Genomic DNA, 23325 nt, shown 5'->3' on the forward strand with positions numbered 1-23325 from the left:
GCTTTTCACAATATATATAACTGACTTAGTAGATGGTGTCGGAAGTTCCATGCGGCTTTCCGCGGGTGATGCTGTAGTATACAGAGAGAAGATGCATCATTAGAAAATTGCAGCAAAATGCAGGAAGATCTGCAGCGGATAGGCACTTGGCACAGGGAGTGACAACTGACTCTTAACATAGACAAATGTAATGTATTGCGAATACATAGAAAGAAGGATCCTTTATTGTATGATTATATGATAGCGGAACAAACACTGGTAGCAGTTAGTTACTTCTGTAAAATATCTGGCAGTATGCGTACGGAACGATTTGAAGTGGAATGATCATATAAAATCAATTGTTGGTAAGGCGGGTGCCAGGTTGAGATTCATTGGGAGAGTCCTTAGAAAATGTAGTCCATCAAGAAAGGAGGTGGCTTACAAAACATTCGTTCGACCTACACTTGAGTATTCCTCATCACTGTTGGGATCCGTACCAGATCGGGTGGACGGAGGAGATAGAAAAGATCCAAAGAAGAGCGGCGCGTCACACGGTTATTTGGTAAGCGTGATAACGTTACGGAGATGTTTATCAAACTCAAGTAGCAGACTTTGCAAGAGAGGCGCTCTGCATCGCGGTGTAGCTTGCTGTCCAGGTTTCGAGAGGGTGTGTTTTTTGATGAGCTATCGAATATATTGCTCCCCCCTACTTCCGAGGAGATCACGAATGTAAAATTAGATAGATTCGAGTGCTCACGGAGGCTTTCCGGCACTCGTTCTTCCCGCGAACCATACGCGACTGGAACAGGAAAGGGAGATAATGACAGTGGCACGTAGTGTGCCCTCCGCCACACACCGTTGGGTGGCTCGCGTGAGAAAACTTGGATTTCATGGTCGAGCGGCTGCTCATAAGCCACACATGACGCCAAATGAAGCCTAGTTCGGTGTAAGAAGCGTGAACATTGGACGACTGAACAGTGGAAAAACTTTGTGTGGAGCGACGAATCACGGTACACAATGTGCAGATCCGATGGCAGGGTGTGGGTATGGCGAATGCCCAGTGAACGTCATCTGCCAGCATGTGTAGTGCGATGACTAAAATTCGGATGTGGTGGTCGTGTTTGTCACGGAGGGGATTTGCAAACCCCTGTTGTTTTGTGTGGCACTATCACAGCAGTGGCCTACATTGAGGTTTTAAGCACATTCTTGCTTCCAACTGTTGAAGAGCAATTCAGGAATGGCGACTGCATCTTTCAACACGATCGAGCACCTGTTCATAATGTACGGTCTGTGCGGAGTGGGTCCACGACAGTAACATACCTCTAATGGACTGGCCTGCACAGAGTTCTGACCTGAATCCTATAGAACACCTTTGAGATGTTTTAGAACGCCGACTTCCTGCCAGGCCTCACCGACCACAATTGACACTCCTCCTCAGTGCAGCACTCCACGAAAAATGGGCTCACATTCCCCAAGAAACTTTCCAGCACTTGATTGAACGTATGCCGGTGAGAGTTGAAGCTGACATCCGGCTAAAGGTGGGCCAACACCTCATTGATTCCCAGCATTACCGATGGAGGGCCCCCTGAACTTGTAAGTCATTTTGAGCCAGGTGTCCGGAATCTTCTGATCACATGGAGTGCATTCGAAGTGTTGCAGTTACTTCGCGAATTACGTCAACGAATCACATAACACTGTTTTACAAACTTTGCTCACTGTTTTGCCCAGCTCTGTAGACCACTATTGTTTTCGCCTGCAGAATAAGAATAAGCTTTGCAGTGGCAAGTTGGTAACGGCAGGGGAAGATCTTTCGCTGACGCTTCTACAGGAATCGGCATCGACAGCAGCATGGACAGTATCAGCCGCATAGCGACCTGTGACAGTTGTTATGTCAACCACTGAACTGTAGTGCAGTGACTCCAACGGTACATACTATTGGGTCCGTACTCAGTGATCGGCCAGAGGATTATGACCAGCAACCTACTATCGATGTAAGCAGTTCAAGGTCATAGTAATGCCATCTGGTGGGGGAATGACTGCTAGTCAGATACTCACACAGAGTGCATGTAATATCAGAGAGCATGCTGTCCCTGTGGAGAATGGGGACAGTGCACGATCTATTTGAGTTTGACTGAGGGCAGATTTTGAAGGCCCAGGTGCTCAGGACTTGTCAGATGTTCAAGAAGTGCTGTGGTGAAAGTCTTCAATATGAGGCGAAACCAAGGTGAAACCACTTCCAGACGTGGTGGGGTTGGGACAGCCACCACTCACGACAGATGTCAGATTTTGTTGTCTGGGCAGATTAGTAAAACAGGACAGGCGGCGAGCTGTGGTGGAACTGAGATCCGATTTTAATGCTGGGCAGAGTGCAACTGTGTCTGAACACACATTGCACGAAACACTCCTAACGATGAGCCTCCACAACTGACGTACCATGCAAGTGCCAACATTAAAACATAACATCAGCGACTACGACTGAAATGGGCATGTGAACATTGACAATGAACTTGGGTGCAGTGGCAGAGTATTGTCTGCTCTGATGAATCCTGATACACTGTTCATCATGATAACTGGAGCGCGCCAGTCCGTCGTCTTGCATGGGAACGGCTCCTTGACACATGTGTGTGGGCTGGAGACAAACTGGCAGTGACTCCATTATGCTCTGGCGAACACACACATGGGTATCCATGAGTCCAGTGGAGCCCGTGCAAGACACTACAAAGGCTAAGAAGTATCGTAAACTGGTTTTAGGCCATGTAAACCACTTTATGTCGATCATGTTCCCTGACAGCAGTGGCATTTTTCAAGAAGATAATACACCATGTCATAAGGCGAGGAATGTGATCGAGTGGTTCGAGGAACACAGTGACGAGTTCCAATTGATGTGCTGGCCTCCCAATTCACCACATTTGAACCAGATCGAACACATCTGGCATGTGAGTGAATGTGGCATCAGACCTTATTGTCCACTGCCCCAGAATTTATGGGAGTTTGGTGACTTGTGTGTGCAGATGTGATGCCAACTCACTCCAGAAATCCATCAGAAATTCATTGCTTCCATGCCATGCCGTATCACCACTGTTATCCATGTCACAGGTGTACATACCGGCTATTAGTTAGGTGGCCATAATGCTCTAGCTGGTCAGTGTATCAGTGTTGTGTATTGATTCTTGTGGTTCAGTGCTTTGCACAGTAGGTGTGTATTCAGCACCAACAGTAGCACACACAGTATCAACTGCAACATGATTTGCATCGACTGTGTTGTCATTATCAAACACTGGTTCTGATTTTACAAAACATTGCCCCTAATTGGCTCATCTGCAAAACAAATATCACACAAGATATTAGTGGGAGAAAAGACTGACAAACCATATTGCTGGAATTTATCCTGATCAGTTGCTCACAGCAGAGATTTCTGTACAGTGTGAGTCACTAACTATTCCCATTTGAAATAACCCCAAATGTATCATAGCAGCTGAAAAATTTGTGGCACAAATGTTGGTTGGGACAATGGGAGCCATAATACGACGTTGGCTTTTGTTGGTACGTGGGGCCATGTCAGAGAAATGAAGTTCAACTTTGTTTTTTTAAATGGGATGCTACAGTTTGGTACTTATTTTCTGATAGCAGCTATCGAGACGAATCCAATGATATGCAACAGTAAAGTCTTTTAAGGTGAACGAAGATCACAATGGTGGCATGAACGTCCATCTACAATGTGTTAAAAGTGATGACCACTGGTATCAATGCAGGGCTGCGATCTTCTTACCATGGATTGAGTGGTACTCCGTATCACTTATTGAAGCATATGTTCTGACAATTGTCTCACATATATCGTGCTGATAGTAAATAATCGCCGAATATGGCGTATCCATCTAACGTGGCATTGACATGTGAACACAATTGGATGGTTTCGCAATAGAACACTAATAGGAACGATAAGACTAGTATCGTCGGATCAAGCTAATGTCAATGCTGCATTCCTTCGAAGAACAAAACGATATGCTTCTCATTTACGGAGAATGCCAACGAAATTAATTGAGATCTGGAGACTTATACACTGAAAGATATCCTCAACGGACTCTCCCTACACAGAGTACATCTAAACATGTGTATGATAAATTGAGAACAACTGGATCTTTAACGCATCTGAAACATATCCGGCAAAGGGAAGTTACTAACGAGGAAACGGAAATTGGTACTCTTGCCACTGTGGTTCAAGATCCTTGTGTTAGTTCGTGTAAAACCGCAAGGGAATACGGCATGAACCAGAGTAGTGTTGTTACTGTTCTGCATCGCCATAAATATCATCCTTACCACATCAGTCTCCACGAAGAATTTAATTCTGCCGATGGTCTCAATTTCAGATTCAGAGGGATGAAACATGCATTTATTTGATTTTAATTAATAATGAGGGTACATTCAAGAACCATGGAAATGTTGATTTGCATAACATGCATTATTGGGCAACTGGAAATCCATGTTGACTGCGGGAAGTTGCACACCAAAACCGTGGTCGGTGAATGTACTGTGTTGGATTCTGGAGGACAGAATTATAGGCCCCTATCTCATCGAAGGAAGTTTTAATGGTAGGAAGTACACCACATTCGTGCCAGAAACATTAGGTCTTTTATCGGAAGAAATGTCTTTAGGAACAAGGAACAGAATGTGGTATCAACACGATGGGTGTTCGGCACATTTTTCGCTGATGGCTAGAAATGAGTTCCAGAGACAATTCCCAGATCGTTGGATTGGACGCGGAGGAGATGTGTCGTGGCCAGCTTGTTCGCCAGACTTGGAGCCTCTGTATTCTTTCTTGTGCGAATTCGTAAAGTACGTTGATTATAAAGACGTCCCAACTACGCCTGAAGATATGCGAGAGAGAATTGTCAGAGCATGTGCTTCGATAAATGACGAAGTGATACGGAATACCACTCAATCTATGATAAGAAGATTGCAGCACTGCATTGATACCAATGGTCATTACTTCGAACACCTTCTATAAATGGACGTTCATGCCACCTTTGTGATCTTCGTTGACCTTCAAAGACCTTCGGCCTTAGTGAATTGAAATTTTCTTGTTTGCGCCGGTGTTCAGCATACGTCTACATGGGATGTCTACAATTCTTACTGACCATCCTGTTCGTTTAGTTCTACCACAAAAAGGAATAAAAGAAAAGCATCCATGTTTATTGCTACTTCCATCACAGACTTTTCTATTCACCGAGATGTGTACGGTAGGCAAACATTATGCAGTGACATTGTGTCTTATTTATGGAACTAAAGCCCCCCCTCTCAGGTCACTATGGGAGAGTGTGAATTTGGATTCGAAGCTCAAGTAATTTTACAACTTCAGATTAAGAAATTGCTAATCCTAGGTAGCATAAATTTTTTACCTTTTCTTTACTCTTTTGACATAAGTGTGAAAAATATATTTAGCTATGCGGATGCTCAAATTCACTCTATAGCAAAATATACTGCTGTCCCTCATTTTTATTATGTTCACGCTACGTATTTATTACGAACAAGTTTATTTTTAAATGTGCAATACTTTAATTTTCTGTATATATGTGGTATCTATATTAAATGATACACGAGGGGGAGGGAGCGGATAGTAAATCGTTAATCGTAGAGTCAAACAGAGTGTGTGAGAAAATGTTCAAATGGGTATGAATCCCTTAGGGACCTAACTGCTGAGATCATCGGTCACTAGACTTCCACACTACTTACACTAACGTAAACTAATTAATTCTGAGAACAACACACACTCATGCCCGAAGCAGGACTCGAACCTGTGGCGGGAGGGGCCGTGCAATGCGCGGCATGGCGCCTCGAACCGCGCGGCCACTCCGCGCGGCGGAGTGTGAAGGAGTTTACGTGAATGCAAAGGTATTCGAAGTAGCGGAACAGCGCAATATCAAGCCGCGATGCAAGCTAATCCAAGTACTGACGAATCCTGAAATTTAAAATACTGTGTACTCTTGATACTACCATGAACACCGGACAATGTATATTGAAACAAGTATGTTCTGTAGCAGCGATGGCGAGGCATGACAGAATCTCTGACCAGAGAGTTATTTATCGTTGCTAGTCTGCGCTTGACCGCGCGAGAGTTTAGTTCTGTTGCGAGGCAGTTGTTGTACGTAGCGAGTCGCGAGAACATGTAGTTAGTCAGTGCTAGTAGCGCGCGAGACACAGTCGGAGTCGTGTGTGAGGAGTCGGCGGGCGTCGACATGGGCCTCTGGTCAAGATTCAGGACGAGGTATATTTTTTAAATAAGGTAATGAAGCAGCATTGCGCTCATCTGATAATGTAATGCATCTTAAGTGTAATTAATTTGTTCAAGAATCGCCCCAATAATAATTTTGTTTTCAAACCAAGCATTTTAACAAAACAAACATTTTATTGAAAAAATTTCCCATGCATTTCCTTAAAGAAAAAATTTACTTAAGTTCAAAGAATTTTTGCGATGCATTTCCTCCAAGCTATGGCGAAAAATAAGAGCAGATGCAATTTTACTGAGGTAATAACAGGGCCTAAGATCGACATTTCGGTCTATTTGCGTTTTCATTGTCACTGAGATTTCATTATCATTGAATTGTCTTACATTTTTGTGGGCAGCTTACACATGGCTCAGATTGCTATTTTTCATTTATTGTCATTGTCATTAAATTCCACTGCTGGGAGGTTACACTTAGCTCTATGTCCATTAGCATTTGAATAAGAATACTTATAAAATTTTGCGGGGAGGTTACAATGTTTTAGACTGTTTCAAATAATGTGAGCCTCGTGAAATGCTATAGGTTAACTGACAATGCTCACCGAGGTAAGTCGGATTGTTGCTTGGCTAGAATGAATTCTCTGATGCAACGTAAAGGGAAAAGTGACGCGTTTTAAATTACTTATTTGCCTGCTCATACGGTTTCGTGCCAGATGAGACAGGAAAAGTGATTCAAATCCGTACACTGTATTTTTTATTACACGTGCTTTTACAGTATGTACCATTTTGTGAAATGTCGGTCCTCCACCATTATGTTCTTGCTCCGACCACTCGGAATGAGCGAGTTGTTTCTCATCTGTGCAAGGTCTAAGTAAAATGAGAATTTTAGATCTAACAGCAGTACGACGACGTTCTAGAACTTGTCATGTTGTAGCTTTCTCGGAGCCTTGAGTGAACTTACTTATTTTGATGGATGATATTAGGATTTGACTGCTTATTTTACAGAAGTGTTCATTTTATTTCGCATTATTTTTTGAGATTTTTTAGTAACTGTAAACATGAATTTTATAGTGACATTGATACCTAAACAAGGTTGTCCATCTCTCAAGGGATTAAATGTTACTTCATTTAGGTTCATTCACTGTCAAAATACTTTCGCCAGATAGGCTCTCTGGTAACAGAGCTTCAAGTTTAATCTCTTTCGAGCCAGTTTCGTTACACCAGTAACGTCAGTTCTGCTAGCGTGGTTGTTCCACTGCAGAATGACATAGACATTCACCTCTCACTTCACACGTTTCTCTTGAACGTCTCTGACAAGCCACTACTCTGAATGCTTTCTGAGTCACGTGTCAGACTGCAGCGTTGGGAAGAGTATCTCACGCATCCGTACAGTAAATAATAACAGAAAATGTGTAGCCACATGTTGCCTTGCAGAGGCTGGAGGCCGGTTGACAATCAAGTGATTTGCGGAACAGTAAGTAAGGTTCCAGTACCACTGCTTAAAACATTTATTATTACGACAAAAGATTTCCATTTTCAAGTTTGCGTGCATACAAAGTATGACAATTACAATGAGTTATAGTTCTACAGGAATTTTGGACTTAATTTTTGTAAATGAAGAATTTCGAGAGCTATTGAGGTATAACAGAAACTGCAGTCGTAATTTTCATTATCACGAATTAACTCAAACAACTATGTTGTAATTAACTATTATATTTCTAAGTTAAGTAAGAAGGACACTTGCGTCTACGTTATGCTGGCTTATATATAACATCTGGTGTGACTAGGGTGACCATACGTCCTGATTAATCGGGATTGTCCCGTTTTTTGAGGCTAAAAAATTTGTCCTGACTTATTTTTTAAAAAAAGAAATTTGTCCCGATTTTGAAGGGATATTTTCAGACATTTACAAAGTGGTTAAAATATTTTCTGAGTGTCGATTTTATAAACTATCAATTGAAACTGACATTCCATACATTGGTACTCCCTGATAATATACAGCTTAAGCACTATAATTGTTGCGTACTCTTATTTTCTTTGCTTTTGCTTGCCATTGTTGTCAGCACTCAGTTTCGTGAAGTGCCAGCACGTCATGGCGACGCTGAAACGAAAATCAATGTTCTCGAAAGAGCTACAGAGGAAATTTCCTTGTTTCACTGCTACAGACAATGACTGTTCAGCAAAATGTAACGTATGTAACTGTGCTGTATCCGCGTCTCATGGTGGTGCTGCAGATCTCAAGCATCATATGGAATCAGAGAAAAACAGGAAGAATCTTCGATCGGCAGGTTCCTCGCAAAAAATGACGAGATATTTTGTAACTTCAAATACACAGGAAGAGAAAAACGTAGCTGCAGCAGAAGGAACCTTGTCATCCCATGTTGTTAAACACCACCAAGGCTATCGTTCTAATGACTGCAGTGTTCAACTAAACAAAAAAAATTTCCTGATTCTAAGATTGCAGAAAATGTTTCGTGTGGAAGAACAAAGTGTGAAGCAATTATCAACAATGTTATAGCTCCGCATTTCCAGAAACAGGTAATAGCTGCTGTAAACAGTGCAAAATACTTTTCATTATCTACTGATGCTAGCAACCATGGGCATTAGAAAATTTTTCCTCTGATAGTTCAGTATTTTTCTGCAAGTGAGGGTGGACTGCAGACGAAATTGGTTGAACCTGATGAATTGCAGAAGGAAAAGTCCGCAACAATTTCCAATCATCTTTCTCATGTTATACAGTCATACAGTATCATCTCAAAGTGTGTTGCATTTGGTGCAGACAATGCTAACTGTAATTTTGCGGGGTTAATGGAGAAAGAGGGTAATAATGTTTTCACACATCTGAAAGAAAAATTAAAAAACTCTAACATTGTTGGCATAGGTTGTCCAGCACATGTTGTTCATAACACACTTCAAAGTGCTTGTGATGTTTTACCTGTTGACTTTGACTGCATTGTCATGAAGTTGTACAACCATTCTCATGTTTTTTCTATTCGTGTTGCAGAACTTCCTGTATTCTGTGAATTTGTTGGTGTCACTTACAAAAATTTACTTTCCTTTTCCAAAACAAGATGGCTTTCATTGTTGTCAGCCATACAAAGGATCTTGAAAATGTATGAACCTTTGAAATCTTACTTTTTGTCACAGTCTAACTCAAAATGCCCTGCAATCTTAAAGAGGTTTTTCAGTGATCCTATAAATGAACGTTATTTACTTTTTGTACATTCACAAATGAGTGTTTTCCAACAATCCATTCTGAGCATTGAGAAACAGAATAATTCCATATGTGAAGTATTAGCAGTCTTAAATAATGCTTTGACAAGTCTAAATTCTAGGAAACATGAACATTTTGTACCACTAAGTGTAAAAAAAAAACCTGCTGAATGATTGTGATGACCAGTCTGTTAAGAAATTTGACATAGCGGAATCTACGTTTTATGATGCTTCAGTACATTGTTTATCCTCATGGTTACAGGGACTAGCTGAGTTTTCTGTATTCTCATGGATGATGCTCACAGAACCACCACAATGGTCAATAGTAGAAAATACTCTAATGTGGCTAATAGAAAAGGGCATTCTAGTAAATGACAGCCTCTTATTTGATGAAATAATTCATATACAGTCGTTTGTAAAACAACAAGTGGAAACAGACAGTGAACAATGGACTCAGTTGATGGCACATGAAAAATGGTGTAGGTTTTTCAGATCTTGCAAGTGTAATGAACAGTTCAGAGAATCGCTTAATATAGCGCAGTACTTCTTTTCACTCCCTGCCCACAATGCAAATGTTGAGTTTTCAGCTTACTATCGTAACAGTGGACAGATGAGAGGAATAGATTTATGGTAAGGAGCGTTAAGTGTATTATACTGACCTGTTTAAACTTCAGTAAATACAGTTGCACTGACTTCCATTCATACCTATTAGGCAAACCTGAGTTGCTGAATGAAATTTCATCTTCGAAAAAATATGATTGCAGTGTGGAATCCACAAAATCGTAAATTCCTTGTGTTCACTAAGAACTTATTTTGTAGTGATTGTTACTGTATGTCTTTCTACATTCTGTGTTATGAATGTTACATTTCTAAATAAGTAAATTTCTGAAACCTTGAAATGGACTTCTTTCCAGTCTTTCCATTCTTTGTTTGGTTTTGTACACACATACACACACACACACACACACACACACACACACACACACAAATATCAGGGAAGACTATATTTGCAGAGGAAGAAGAAACGTTAGCATTAAAATTGATATTTAACGAGAAATAAAAATTGTCCCACTTTTTGGCCAAGAAAATGTATGAAAGTCCCAGTTTTGACCGAATAAAATATGGTCACCCCAGGTGTGACTTATCCGGTGACTGTTTTAGTTCAATTTCACGAGGCGGCCGGTGTGGCCATGCGGTTCTAATCGCTTCAGTCTAGAACCGCGTGACCGCTACGGTCGCTGGTTCGAATCCTGCCTGGGGCATGGATGTGTGTGATGTCTTTAGGTTAGTTAGGTTTAAGTAGTTCTAAGTTCTAGGGGACTGATGACCTCAGATGTTAAGTCCCATAGTGCTCAGAGCCATTTGAACCATTGAAATTTCACGTGAAATTCTGAAATATCGATTTTAGGTAGATTTTGCACTGCTATATACAGTGTGGCGAAATATTTTGATATAATATTTCTTGTGATTTTTGACTTTTGTATTTACATACTAACAGATTATGGTCAGAGGTGATTCTATCCTTAGGTATCGCAAGTCTGTGTATCCTATCTTTGGTTTTGTACTGATGTCAACATTTTTCTGACATATAAATAATATCTGGTGGGACTGTTCTTGCTACATTTCATTTGAAATTCGAGAAATTTCGGTGTCACGTTGATTTTATGGTGTTAGGTTTCATACAGCAGGGTGTGACATTTTAGTGTAAGTCGCCAATATTTAGCGTAATTTATGACAGTTGACGCCACAGATGCTTTACATTTATGTGAGGACAGACTTTGGTCAGAGATGTTGATGTCTTTAGGTATCTCTGGCATGTATATAATATCCACGGTTCCGCTCCCAACCTATATCGATTAAGTCAGTTAAGTTACTTAAATAATTTCTTTGTTTGAAAACGGTGTGTTCATTAAGAATTTCCTTCGGATAGTTTTGTGTGTATAGATATCTCAAGTTGTTGTATAATATTCACGTCTAATCCTTTCGGCGTTTTATCTAAATCTGTTTCGATGTTTTGTGCTGAGGTGTTTTCGGTTCTTAGACATAGATAGAAACTTGATAGGTTGTTTTCACTGACTCTTACGTGTTCACGGAATCGTGTGATGAAATTACGTCCCGTCTGCCCGACGTAGAAGCTATTGCAGTTATTTTTGTTATCTATTGTCATGTGATGCGCGAATGGTGTTACAGCCTCTGATTATGTTCTGGTCTGTTACATAAAAGCACGTTTTTCAGCATTCTTCAGTAGTACATGGCAAGGCTCACATAGCAACTCATGCAACGTAAAATATATCGTATACATTACAACTGATGGCACCTGGCCCTGTGATTCATCAAATAAGAGCGCTGCAAGACATATATCTAGAATCAACACAGTTACAACACGTAAAAAAATGGTTGAAATGGTTCTGAGCACTTTGGCACTGAGGTCATCAGTCCCCTAGAACTTAGAACTACTTGAACCTAACTAACCTAAGGACACCACACACATCCATGTCCGAGGCAGGTTTCGAAGCTGCAACCGCAGCGGTCGCGCAGTTCCAGACTGGAGCGCCTAGAACCGCTCGGCCACTGCGGTCGGCCCTACAACACGTAAAGAAAGAGCTCACAGGCTGAATCCATATAGCGCGAAAAGCCAACAATTTCCTTTCAAATGAATTTTCACTTGATGATGACCGAGAGAAACCCACCACTTGACGCTGATGATGCAAAAGTTTACTGAAAACTTCTCGGCGGTTAGGTAGCTAGAGGTGTGCTCACCGAGTAGAGCCAGAAGCTGGCGTGGTAGAGCAGCTTGTCGTCCTTCTCGGCGGCGTCGCTGAGCCCCACGTGGTAAAGCGTGAGGTTGCCCGAGTGCTGGCGCACCCTGGTCTCCCGGATCTCGAAGACCGCTATGGGTGGGCTGCATGCCAGCACCGGCACCGTGTAGCACAGTGCGATGGCCACGTGGCAGCGCTGCAGCGTGCACAGCTTGCGGGCCTGCTCCGGGTACCTGCGGCACACAGTGGATGTCCAACCTCGGCACATGGTACGGAGTGAGGGGCGTGGACTCTGCTAGTGTGGGACGAATCCCGCCCTGACACCGTGTAGAACAGCGCGTGGCCACATAGCAGTAGCACAGTTTGCAGGCACGCTTCATGTATCTTAGGGGCAAAGCTGATGTCAGACTTCGTCATATGGCAGATTGCAGCGTCAGAGCAGGGATACATGCGTATAACACGTGCGACCTAACCAGCAGTACTAAGCTGAAACTGAGCCTCTGATACAAAACGTTCACTTCAACAATGGGCTTTAATCCCCTCCATGCCTATTCAGTACTCAACTTGAACATCTGTGGTCGCCTTGTGCAGCCTCATTTTACCTCTTTCCTCCTTTTGGTCTGTGCTGACTGCTCCCCTTCGCTTCGCATGGATCAGACTTGAAATTCTCTCTCTGACACCCCACTTCAATAAAACGTCAAGCAGTTACGAAATTCCACATTACCAACGAACTGTTACAGGGTAAGTCATATGTCCACATCTACATCTACATGGATGCTCTGCAAATAACATTTAACTGCCTGGCAAAGGGTTCATGGAACCACCTTCACAATTCTCTATTATTCCAATCCCGTACAGGGCGCGGAAAGAACGAACACCTATATTTTTCCGTACGACCACTGACTTTCCTTATTTTATCATGCTGATCGCCTCTCCCCATGTAGGTCACCGTCAACAAAATATTTTCGCATTCAAAGGGGAAAGTTGGTGACTGGAATTTCGTGAGACTATTCCGCCGCAACGAAAAACGCCTATCTTTTAATGATATCCACCCCACACCCTGTATCATATCAGTGACACTCTCTCCTCTATTTCGCTATAATACAAAACGTACTGCCCTTCTTTCAACTTTTTCGATGTATTCCGTCAAACCTATCTGGTAAGGTTCCCACACTGCACGGCATTATTCTAAAAGAGGACGGACAAGCGTAGTGTGTACTTAGTAGATGTTACATTTTCTAAGTGTCCTGCCAATAAACGCTGTTTTTGGTTAGCCTTCCCCACAACATGTGTCCCTTCCAATTTAATTTGTTCGTAATTGTAATCTCTAGATGTTTAGTGGAATTTACGGGCTTCAGATTTGGCTGATTTATTGTGTAACCGAAGTTTAACGGATTCCTTTTAGCACTCAAGTGGGCAACCTCACACATATTTAGGGTCAATTGCCAGTCTTCGCACGATACAGATATCTTTTCTAAATCGTTTTGAAATTTGTTTTTATCTTCTGATGACTATCAGTCGATAAACGACAGCGTCATCTGCAAACAATCTAATAGGGCTGTTCAGATAGTCTCCCAAATCGTTTATATACCAGGGTTGGAACTTTAATAGTGGCGACTATTTATTTACAGCTCGTAAAAAATATATACTGGCTTCAAAGTTTTATGATCTTTAGAGTAGTCACCAGCATTGTGTATAACCCTTTGCCAGCGATGTAGAAGTCGTATGATCCTCTTAGCAGTGTTGACAGTTCGAGAGAGGAGGGGGAGGAGACTAGTGTTTAACGTCCCGTCGACAACGAGGTCATTAGAGACGGAGTGCAAGCTCGGGGGAGGGAAGGATGGGGAAGGAAATCGGCCGTGCCCTCTTTCAAAGGAACCATCCCGGCATTTGCCTGAAGCAATTTAGTGAAATCACGGAAAACCTAAATCAGGATGGCCGGAGACGAGATTGAACCATCATCCTCCCGAATGCGAGTCCAGTGGGCTAACCACTGCGCCACCTCGCTCGGTTTGACAGTTCGAGCGGCGCTCGAACTGTCAACTGTCAACGCAACTTGCACTGCTAAGAGTATCCTACAACTTCCACATCGCTGGCAACGGGTCATACACAATGTTGGTGACTACTTTGAAGGACGGTAAGACTTTGAAACACGTATCTATTTTGTACGAGCTGTAAATAAGTAGTTGCCACTATTAAAGTTGCAACCCTCGTAGATAAGGAACAGCGAATGGCCTGTAAATCTATTTTCGGTAAATCAGTTCTGTTTTAATTGATAGTTTTCCGTCAATTACTACGAACTGTTACATCTTTGGCAGGAAATCACGAATACAGTCACATAACTGAGACGATATTCCACAAGCACGCAATTTCACTACAAGCCACTTGTGCGATATACTGTCAAAAGCCTTCAGGATATCCAGTAATAGGGAATCATTCTTAAATCCCTTTCAATAGCGCTCAACACTTCGTGCGAGTGAAGAGCTAATTGTGTTACAAGAACGATTTTTTCTAAATTCATGTTGACTGTGTGTCAATAGACTGTTTTTTTTCTTTTTTCGACGTAATTCATAATCTTCGAACACAATATATGTTCCAAAATCCTGCTGCAAATCGACGTTAATGATATGGGCCTGTAAGTTAGTGGATTATTCCTACTACCTTTCTTGAATATTGGTGTGACCTGTGCAGCTTTCCAGTCTTTGGATACGGATATTCCGTCGAGCGAACGGTTGTATATGATTGTTAAGTATGGAGCTATAGCATCAGCATACTCTGAAAGTAACCTAATTGGTAAACAGCCTTGACCAGAAGACTTGCTTTTATTAAATGATTTAAGTTGCTTCACTACTCCAAGTGTATTTATTTCTACGTTACTCATATTGGCAGCTGTTCTTGATTCGAATTCGGGAATATTTACTTCGTCTTATTTTGTTATGGCATTTCGGAAGGCTGTGTTTAGTAACTCGGCTTTAGCAGCACTGTATTCGGTGGGATCTCCATTGCAATCGCGCAGAGAAGGCATTGATTGTGTCTTGCAGCTAGCGTACTTGACATACATCCAGAATCCCTTTGGATTTTCTGCCAGGTTTTGAGACAGTTTCGTTGTGAAAACTAGTATAAGCTTCTAGCACTGAAGTCAGCGCTATATTTCGAGCTTCTCTAAAGGATCGCCAATCTCGGGGATTTTATGGCTGTTTAAATTTTGCATGTTTGTTTCTTCTTTTCTGCAGCAGTGTTCTAACTCGTTTTGTGTACCAAGGAGGATCCGTTCCGTCGTTTGTTAATTTATATGTTGTAAATCCCTCATTGGTTGCCGATACTATTACTTTGAATTCAGGCCACATCTGGTCTACAGTTATAATGTTAACATGGAAGGAGTGGACATGGTCTCTCAAGAAGGCGTCAAGTGAATTTTTATCTGCTTTTTTGAATAGATATATTTTTCGTTTATTTATGGAGGGTTTGTGGGTTACAATATTCAGTCGCGCTACGACAACCCTGTATTCACTAATACCTGTACCCGTTTTGATGTTCGTTATTAACTTAGGATTATTTGTTGCTAATAGCTCAAGTGTGTTTTCACAACCTTTTACTATTCGCTTCGGCTCATGAACAAACTATTCGAAATAATTTTCAGAGAATGCGTACTAACAGTTTGTGATCAAACTGCGACTTTTTGGTTAACAACCAACACTGTCTTCGCTGAGCATAAATGTCATCCCACTTAGGTAAAGGTAACAGTATTGTTCCTAATGAGACAATGGATACTCCAGGTTGGAATAATAATAAATATATAAGGGATTGGATAAATTTCTACTCACCGTAAAGATGACCCACTGGGTTGCTGCCAGGCACTTCAAAAAGAGTGACACGCAAACAGCTACAGGCCAAAGCGTTCCTCAGCAAAGATAACATACACACATTCACACAAGCAAGCACACCTCACCTACATTTGGCTGTCAACGGCAGCTGCTCCAACTGGCATGTGACTCATACGAATAGCAATCTCGAATGGGGTGAGGAAGGGGAATGGATAGCAGGGTATAGGTTGGGGGAAGGAAGAGTGGTGCATGGTAGCGTGTGAAGGGAGTAGGGACTGCCAGATGCAGCGTCAGGAGGTGGTGTGTGTGTTGGGGGGGGGGGGGGGGGCTGGAGGAGGGGGGGAGAGGGGGAATGGAAAAATAGGAGAGCAGAAATGGAGAGGAGAGGAAAAGGAGAGTGGAAAAGGAGAGGACAGGAAAAGGAGAGGGGCAGAAAAGGAGGGAGGAGGAAAGGGAATGAACAGACAGGTAAATTGGCAGAGGATGGCACACAATGAGGATTAATTGTGGCAAGTTCTATGGACCAAACGGCTGAGGTCATCGTTTCCTAGGCTAACACACTACCTAATCTTACTAACATACGCTAAAGACAATACACACTTTATACGAAATATATGATTTTGGTGGCAGAGTATCACAAAGGCTTCCACAAATGCAGGTTCCTTAAATACAACGAATGACATGATAACAAAAGTTGCCCCCTTCATAATGTTCCTATTCAAGTACCCTTAACACCTCTGCTACATGTTACCATCAATTACCATCATGGCAACACGTCCCTGAAGTCCTTGTATTTCTACAACCGCGACTACTTGTCAGGGACACCGACCACTGGACCAGTACTGGAGTAAAGTACGTTAATTCCTTTATCAACGTAACTCAGATTCCAAGATTGCTTTCAGTATATCTAAATCTCAAATTACCCTTTTGCATGTTCGTCTCATTGCGTATCGTTTATTTTGATTTACCCCTAAATATGAATAACGTTGCCAGGTTTCACTGACGTTATACTCAGATACAATTGTGTTCTTTCACTTTTGTCACGGGCACTACCTTGCACGTCCTCACAGCCGTTCATTACGCCAACTGTTAAGTTCATGGGAAGTCTTTCTGAACTTCCTTAGGACCGTTCAACTATACCAAGGTCAGTGTAACAACGTCACTGAGGGTTGATTGTTTACGCAACAATTGCCATAGGAACAACCAACCAGACAACCAACTTCATCGCGCCCTCTGTCTGGTTCTCCGTTGACACATCGCTCTGCCGACGACAATTGCAATCTCTGCAACTGTTGTGAATCGTTTTAATCATATGCTTTCTCGTCTGGAGGCCCTGAGAATTGTCAGTTAAAATTTGTTGTAATGTAGAGGCAAGTTGTAATATAGAGGCCAGCTGACGTTGCAGGGCACCAACAGAATATTTCAATTTCCCACACAGCCAACATCGATCAGTTCTAATTAAAGTGGGAATAAGCGTCCTTCTGATCAGGTTCTGTCCCCATCTAAAATGGAATTTTGACAAATGCATAGGCTGGATTCCACCCACTATCGAAAGCTACCAAAGGTTCACAAGAGCAGTAACAGCAGAACAGGAGAGAAGACCATGCCCAGAGAATTCGGCGAGGAATACATACCAGGATGGAATGCTCAGTGTGAAGAAATATTCAAGGTGTTCCACCAAAGAGGGGACGGAGAGGTAGCTGATGATCTCCTACGCACACAGGACATGTCTCGACGTGATAAACGGACAATACTTCTAAAGTTAGCAGAGGAGGCTGGTTACTTTTAAAGAAACGACACGGGAGGATTTCAAATTCAAATGGCTCTGAGCACTATTGGACTTAACTTCTGAGGTCATCTATCCCCTAGTACTCAGAACTACTTAAACCTAACTAACCTAAGGACATCACACACATTCATGCCCAGGGCAGGATTCGAACCTGCGACCTTAGCGGACGCGCGGTACGAGACTGTAGTGCCTACAACCGCTCGGCCACCCCGGCCGGCCGTAAGGGTTCATGGGGTGAAGTCGCATTGCACTCAGACAGGATTGCGAAGCACGTTGTGATTAGTTGAAGAATCCCAGGGGACAAAACAGGCCTATCCCATGTCAAACAAGAATTCATGGATTTGAAGACATCTAGCTTCGACCGTACCGTATTTGCCTAATCATTTAGTATCGAGGAAATAACAATAGCCCTCTAAGAAGTTAAAGCGGAAAAATCAGCAAAGCCTGATGGGCTTTCCTCCTGAATTGTGGTAAATATGCCAAAAACAACCAAAATGAGTGGCAGAGTTCTTCATTGATATCATGATGATAGGGAGAATCCCGAACATACTGAAAACATCTAACATCACCGCTATCCTTAAGCGGTGAGAACAAGAAACTGACCGACAAGCTACTGCTCAATAGCGTTTCTTAGTTCAATATACACACTTCATTAAAGAGTCTTTAAAGAGTTGTCTCCAAAAAATGTAGGTTATAATACCTTAGAAAATTCCGAATGAACAAGCTGGTATTCGACCGCAAAGAAACTATACAGACCACATAATGTCACTCACGACCTACATAGAAACAGGCTTTTGAAAGAAATTGAAAACATCAACTGCATTTACGTATTCTTTCAGCAGCTAATAATACAGTATGGAGACAAGTTAGTCTCTATAAACTCATTCAGATAATCCCATATAGAAAAGCAATGTAACTTATTAATAGCACACTTGCTGGTCATACTGGGCAACAGGGTAAACTCTTTAAAGATACTGAATATGGACTACTGTCCTCGACCAACTCCTGTTTGATCTGTAATTCTTCGATATGCCTGAAACTAGATCTCCCAAGTTTGGATACATCGATGACTGGGTGCAGGAAGTGGAACATCGAAACTCCGAAAAAGACGGAAGTCATCTTAACATATGATCTGGCGATAATGGGAACATACATTCGGATATGGAGACTGAAACAAAACCCCATCAATAGCGCGGCCAATAGATAGCTCCAGGTCTATTTTGGTGAGAGTACTTGAACACCACCAACACCCAAATTATCTAGGGTTCGTATTGGACAGGACACTGTCATACGAGGAGTGTCTGGAAAACAAATCTGCGGTGATACCATCTAGGAACAACATCCTCCGTAAGCTGTACTGAACAACCTGGGACTTCGCTGCTGAAAATCTTCACACTTCAGCAATTGGGCTAGTATACTCTGCCGTGGAATATGGTGGGCCTGTATGTCTGAGTAGTGCAGTAACACGCAGGACTAAACAGCACAAACAGAATTATTTGTGGTATACTAAGATCAACCCCCGTGGAATGGCTGTCCATATTGCGCCACAATCCCCCCTTGGACTTCGGAGGAAATCAACGCTACTCTGTGAATTTTAACGCATACAACCCGCAAGTCCCTATCCATCAAGATGCGATTATTCCAGAAACAAACCGGCTTCGATTAAAAACCGTCCATGTAAATAACCATGAAAAAAAGTCTCAGGTCAACGTAACAGACTCATGGAAACTGGACAGAAGCTTGCCCTTCACATTGCCTGAACATGCCCTACGTTGGAAAGAAACACCGTGCCTTCCACCATTCACGCAGGTCATGCACAACGTTTAACAGAATATGTACCAATCACGGCGTAAGCGCGGTCTCTGTCTAGGAGTTAAGGTTCCATCTCCAAAATCCGATTGTGGAGAAGCCAGGCAATCCGTTTGTTACAGAATGTCCCAGTAGGACCTATCGTGGCGCTTCCGACGATTTCCTAATGGCAACTAACGACACAATTGATTTAATTAAAAATATAGATGTCTGTTTGTAAATGATATGTATTATTGTTTATATTAGATTTTAAACTGTGTTTAAAAACTCTTTATAAGCCATAAAATAATGTCTTTAGTTAATATTGAAAGTGAGCAACAAAATGATAAGGCTTTATAATTCGGCAAGGTGAACTCAGTATTATGGGTTAACGGAAGACATGCGAAAGAACTCAGTACTGAATTGCCACAGCTGCTGCTTCTGTGCACATATTCTCAGTCATTGGTCCAGGCCTATCTTACTTTCCTGACTCATAATAGACGACATTTAGTTGCGAGACCGACTTGGACCATGGTATAGGCCGATGCGCAGGGACCATTTTTCGTCCAAAGAGCTGGGCTAGTTCACTCGTTTGTTCAGAAGGGGAGGACGATAAGTGTTTTTCACATTTCGAACAGTCAGTGATGACAGAATCGACGCCACGCCCTGCAATTTTTCTCAAACGATTGTACAGAAACTATTCGGCGAAAAATTTACGCAGCGCTTTACTTATAAGATTGTATGTCAGGTTAATTATCATGTGATCATTATTTCGTTAATGGTCACAGAACAGTGATATTTTCGTGGAAGTAACACACTGCGCGAAAATCGAAAAAGTTTGCAATGGAAAATAGGGGTAGGTATGAGTTTGCGTCTGGTGGATATCACATAATATATTGCTGCGTATGAAATTTAGCTAATATAATGAATTTTTCTTTAGACGTGGGTAGAGGTCTACATCTGTCACAAATCTCGAGAAAATTGATTTGACGTAGAGCTCTCATTTGCGATTGCACCGCGCCAGCGATAAAGCAAGATCGAAATATCTGCAACTTCTACGTTCCTCATATTTCATAAACGGTTTGAGATATCGAAATTAGATTTTGGCAAATGATAAAACACGTAGAGGAGAGTATTTTACCGTATGGTTTTACGCGAAACTTCATTATCTACCGTGTTATTACACTAACTGCAGACTTTTCCGATGAAAGAATGTAATTTTTAAGAGTAATCGATTGCTGGTGAAACGAGAAATGCTATAGGGTTTGGAGCAACATGAGTGAAATCATTACACGTTTATTTTGTACCGAAGATGTCCTTTTTCGTAAGATGCTGACCTTACTTTCCCTCAGTTCCTCATTTAATAAACATAATAAACCACTTTTTCAGAATTTCCCTCGCAGTTGCATCTGCACAGCATGTTAGCGAGGCCAGACTGCGTAAGCTCCACTGAGTTTTGGCAAAGGAAGCGAATTTGAACATGGCAGCAAGAGAAATGTTTAGGTTTTACTAAAAATTCCCCACTCGCAACACTTCACTGTAAGCTACAAATGATTAACGAACCAGGCGAAAATAAATCGCTGCATTTTCGGCGGAATTTGTTTTAGATACTAACCAAAGAAGAGGTGACAGATCTTTTTGAATGGTCACCATGCAAGTGTGGGCGTGAGGAATCCCACTTAATATTTACCAAAAATGTGTATGTAGGCTTCAGTTTTGAACGGAATTTCCCCTACAGCGCCCTGAGCGATCGCCACCACTATCGCTCTCCCCACACTTCCCCCACTGAGCGAGGTGGCGCAGTGGTTAGACACTGGACTCGCATTCGGGAGGACGACGGTTCAATCCCGCGTCCGGCCAACCTGATTTAGGTTTTCCGTGATTTCCCTAAATCGGTCCAGGCAAATGCCGGGATGGTTCCTTTCAAAGGGCACGGCCGACTTCGTTCCCCGTCCTTCCCTAATCCGATGAGACCGATGACCTCGCTGTCTGGTCTCCTTCCCCAAACCAACCAACCAACACTTCCCCAGCCGACTACCTGTAGCGACCAAGACATTTTGCGCGCGCTGTATTGGCAGTGTTGCACAGCACCTACTTAGTAAACTCCGCTATCAGAACTAGGATGCAGCTACAGTATCTTAACAGCTACACTTCCACAACAGTACAGTCAAAGTGCGCACTTAACAATGCAAACAATTCACCGGTGGGCAAATGTGAAGAACTCTATTAACACGCTGATCCTGACGAATATAATACTTCTCTTGTATGACATTCTATGACATGAGGATTATGATTAAAACGAATCCACGCACTACGTACTGCAGACCATCCCATGCCTGAAGTACGTAATTTTATTCTGTACTGTTTTCTTGTAGAACAATCCTTCGATGATGGATGAGGCTTTGTTACTTAATTGCAAGTTTTTGATAGAGTAACGAGTAATTATCTGTGTCGTCAGAGTAATTAATGCTCAGTTCATTATAGAAATTGCTCCGGCGATAATGAGCGGTTTCTGTTCGCGCAAAACTCGAGCGGCTACAGAAATTTAGTACTTGCGCCGTTTGCAAACAGAATAATCATTACCGGAATGAATAATTCTTTCTGTACTCTTGTGAGCACTGTAATGACGGCTCCTGAGGGATTGTTAGCCGGTGTGCACCTCGAAACCTTTTGTGTGGCGAACACTGCTGTTATCAACTGAGATATTCGAATACATCCTCGTAGGTTTAAAGTTCAATCGGTTACTGAAGAGTGCGGCGCTAGTTCAGCTAGTAAGACCACAGTCTGTAGAAGGAAAATTTTTCGGGATCGACGTCGGCCAGAAACAGAAATGTGAGATTTCACATACGAGAAGAACCTTGGAAACAGTGTAATTCATTCTTTTTAAACATAAAGAAGTTGCCAGATACTGTACTGTAAAATACAACTGCATACAACGTTCCTTGATAAAAAGTAAAGGGGACTGTAGCTCGCTGTAAACGTAATACTATACAATGTTCTGTGCCTAGTAATTTAACAAATTATTTTGCATTTCACATCAAACACATACCCTTCTCAATAGTATTTCACAGTTCCTAAGTGGTAAATTATGGCGACATGTGAATTACATTTTTGAGACTCTCGGAATGTAATAACCTGAAAATTACATGAGTTAAAGTGTGGCGAAACAGTGAAATTTCACCTTTAAATCTGTAAAAACTCTGGATACGCGGAAGTAAACTGCACTAATCAGACAGGATTCGAACACACATGTATAGCACATGTCCTTTTCACCATTTACAGTGCAAAATTTTGTCAGCTGTACGAAAGTTTGCTTTTGTCCTTTATGTCAGACGCAGTGACGTTCTCCTGTTTTAAAATTCCATTGTTGTTTCGGTACACACGAAAAGTTCGACCTGTTCATCCTAGAGCAAATAATTCGATGGCTGAGTGATTCCGCTTACGTGAATCTTATCTCGATAAATGCCCTATTTATTAAGTCCAACTGATGACAACATTATTTTAGAGCGTCATCGGTGTTTCCTGTCTCCAGAAATGTGGAACTATATCATCTACATCACCTAGTTTTGTAAAATACATAAGCACAAGGAACTATTTAACATCCTTACTGGACTCTATCGCGACTATATGCAGGAAACTGAGAGTGGGCATACGACAGTTTGAAGGTGGGACCGGGAGGAGGGAGGGGCAGTATTTTCAATATTTCTGAAGACGAATGGTGACCTGTAAGTAGCCATAAAAAAGATCCAGTTC

General features: G+C 42.0%; 1 protein-coding gene across 1 annotated transcript in view; it reads right to left on the reverse strand.

Moving 5' to 3' along the window:
- Nucleotides 1-23325, reverse strand: part of LOC124616592 (G-protein coupled receptor dmsr-1-like) — a 194814-nt gene that overhangs the window by 2310 nt on the left and 169179 nt on the right. Inside the window, exon 4 of the mRNA XM_047144913.1 lies at nt 12173-12404. Within this exon, the coding sequence (XP_047000869.1) occupies nt 12173-12404 (232 nt within the window). The remainder of the gene's footprint in view (nt 1-12172; nt 12405-23325) is intronic.

Source organism: Schistocerca americana, chromosome 5 (assembly GCF_021461395.2).
Source record: "Schistocerca americana isolate TAMUIC-IGC-003095 chromosome 5, iqSchAmer2.1, whole genome shotgun sequence".
NCBI classification, from domain to species: Eukaryota; Metazoa; Arthropoda; class Insecta; order Orthoptera; family Acrididae; genus Schistocerca; species Schistocerca americana.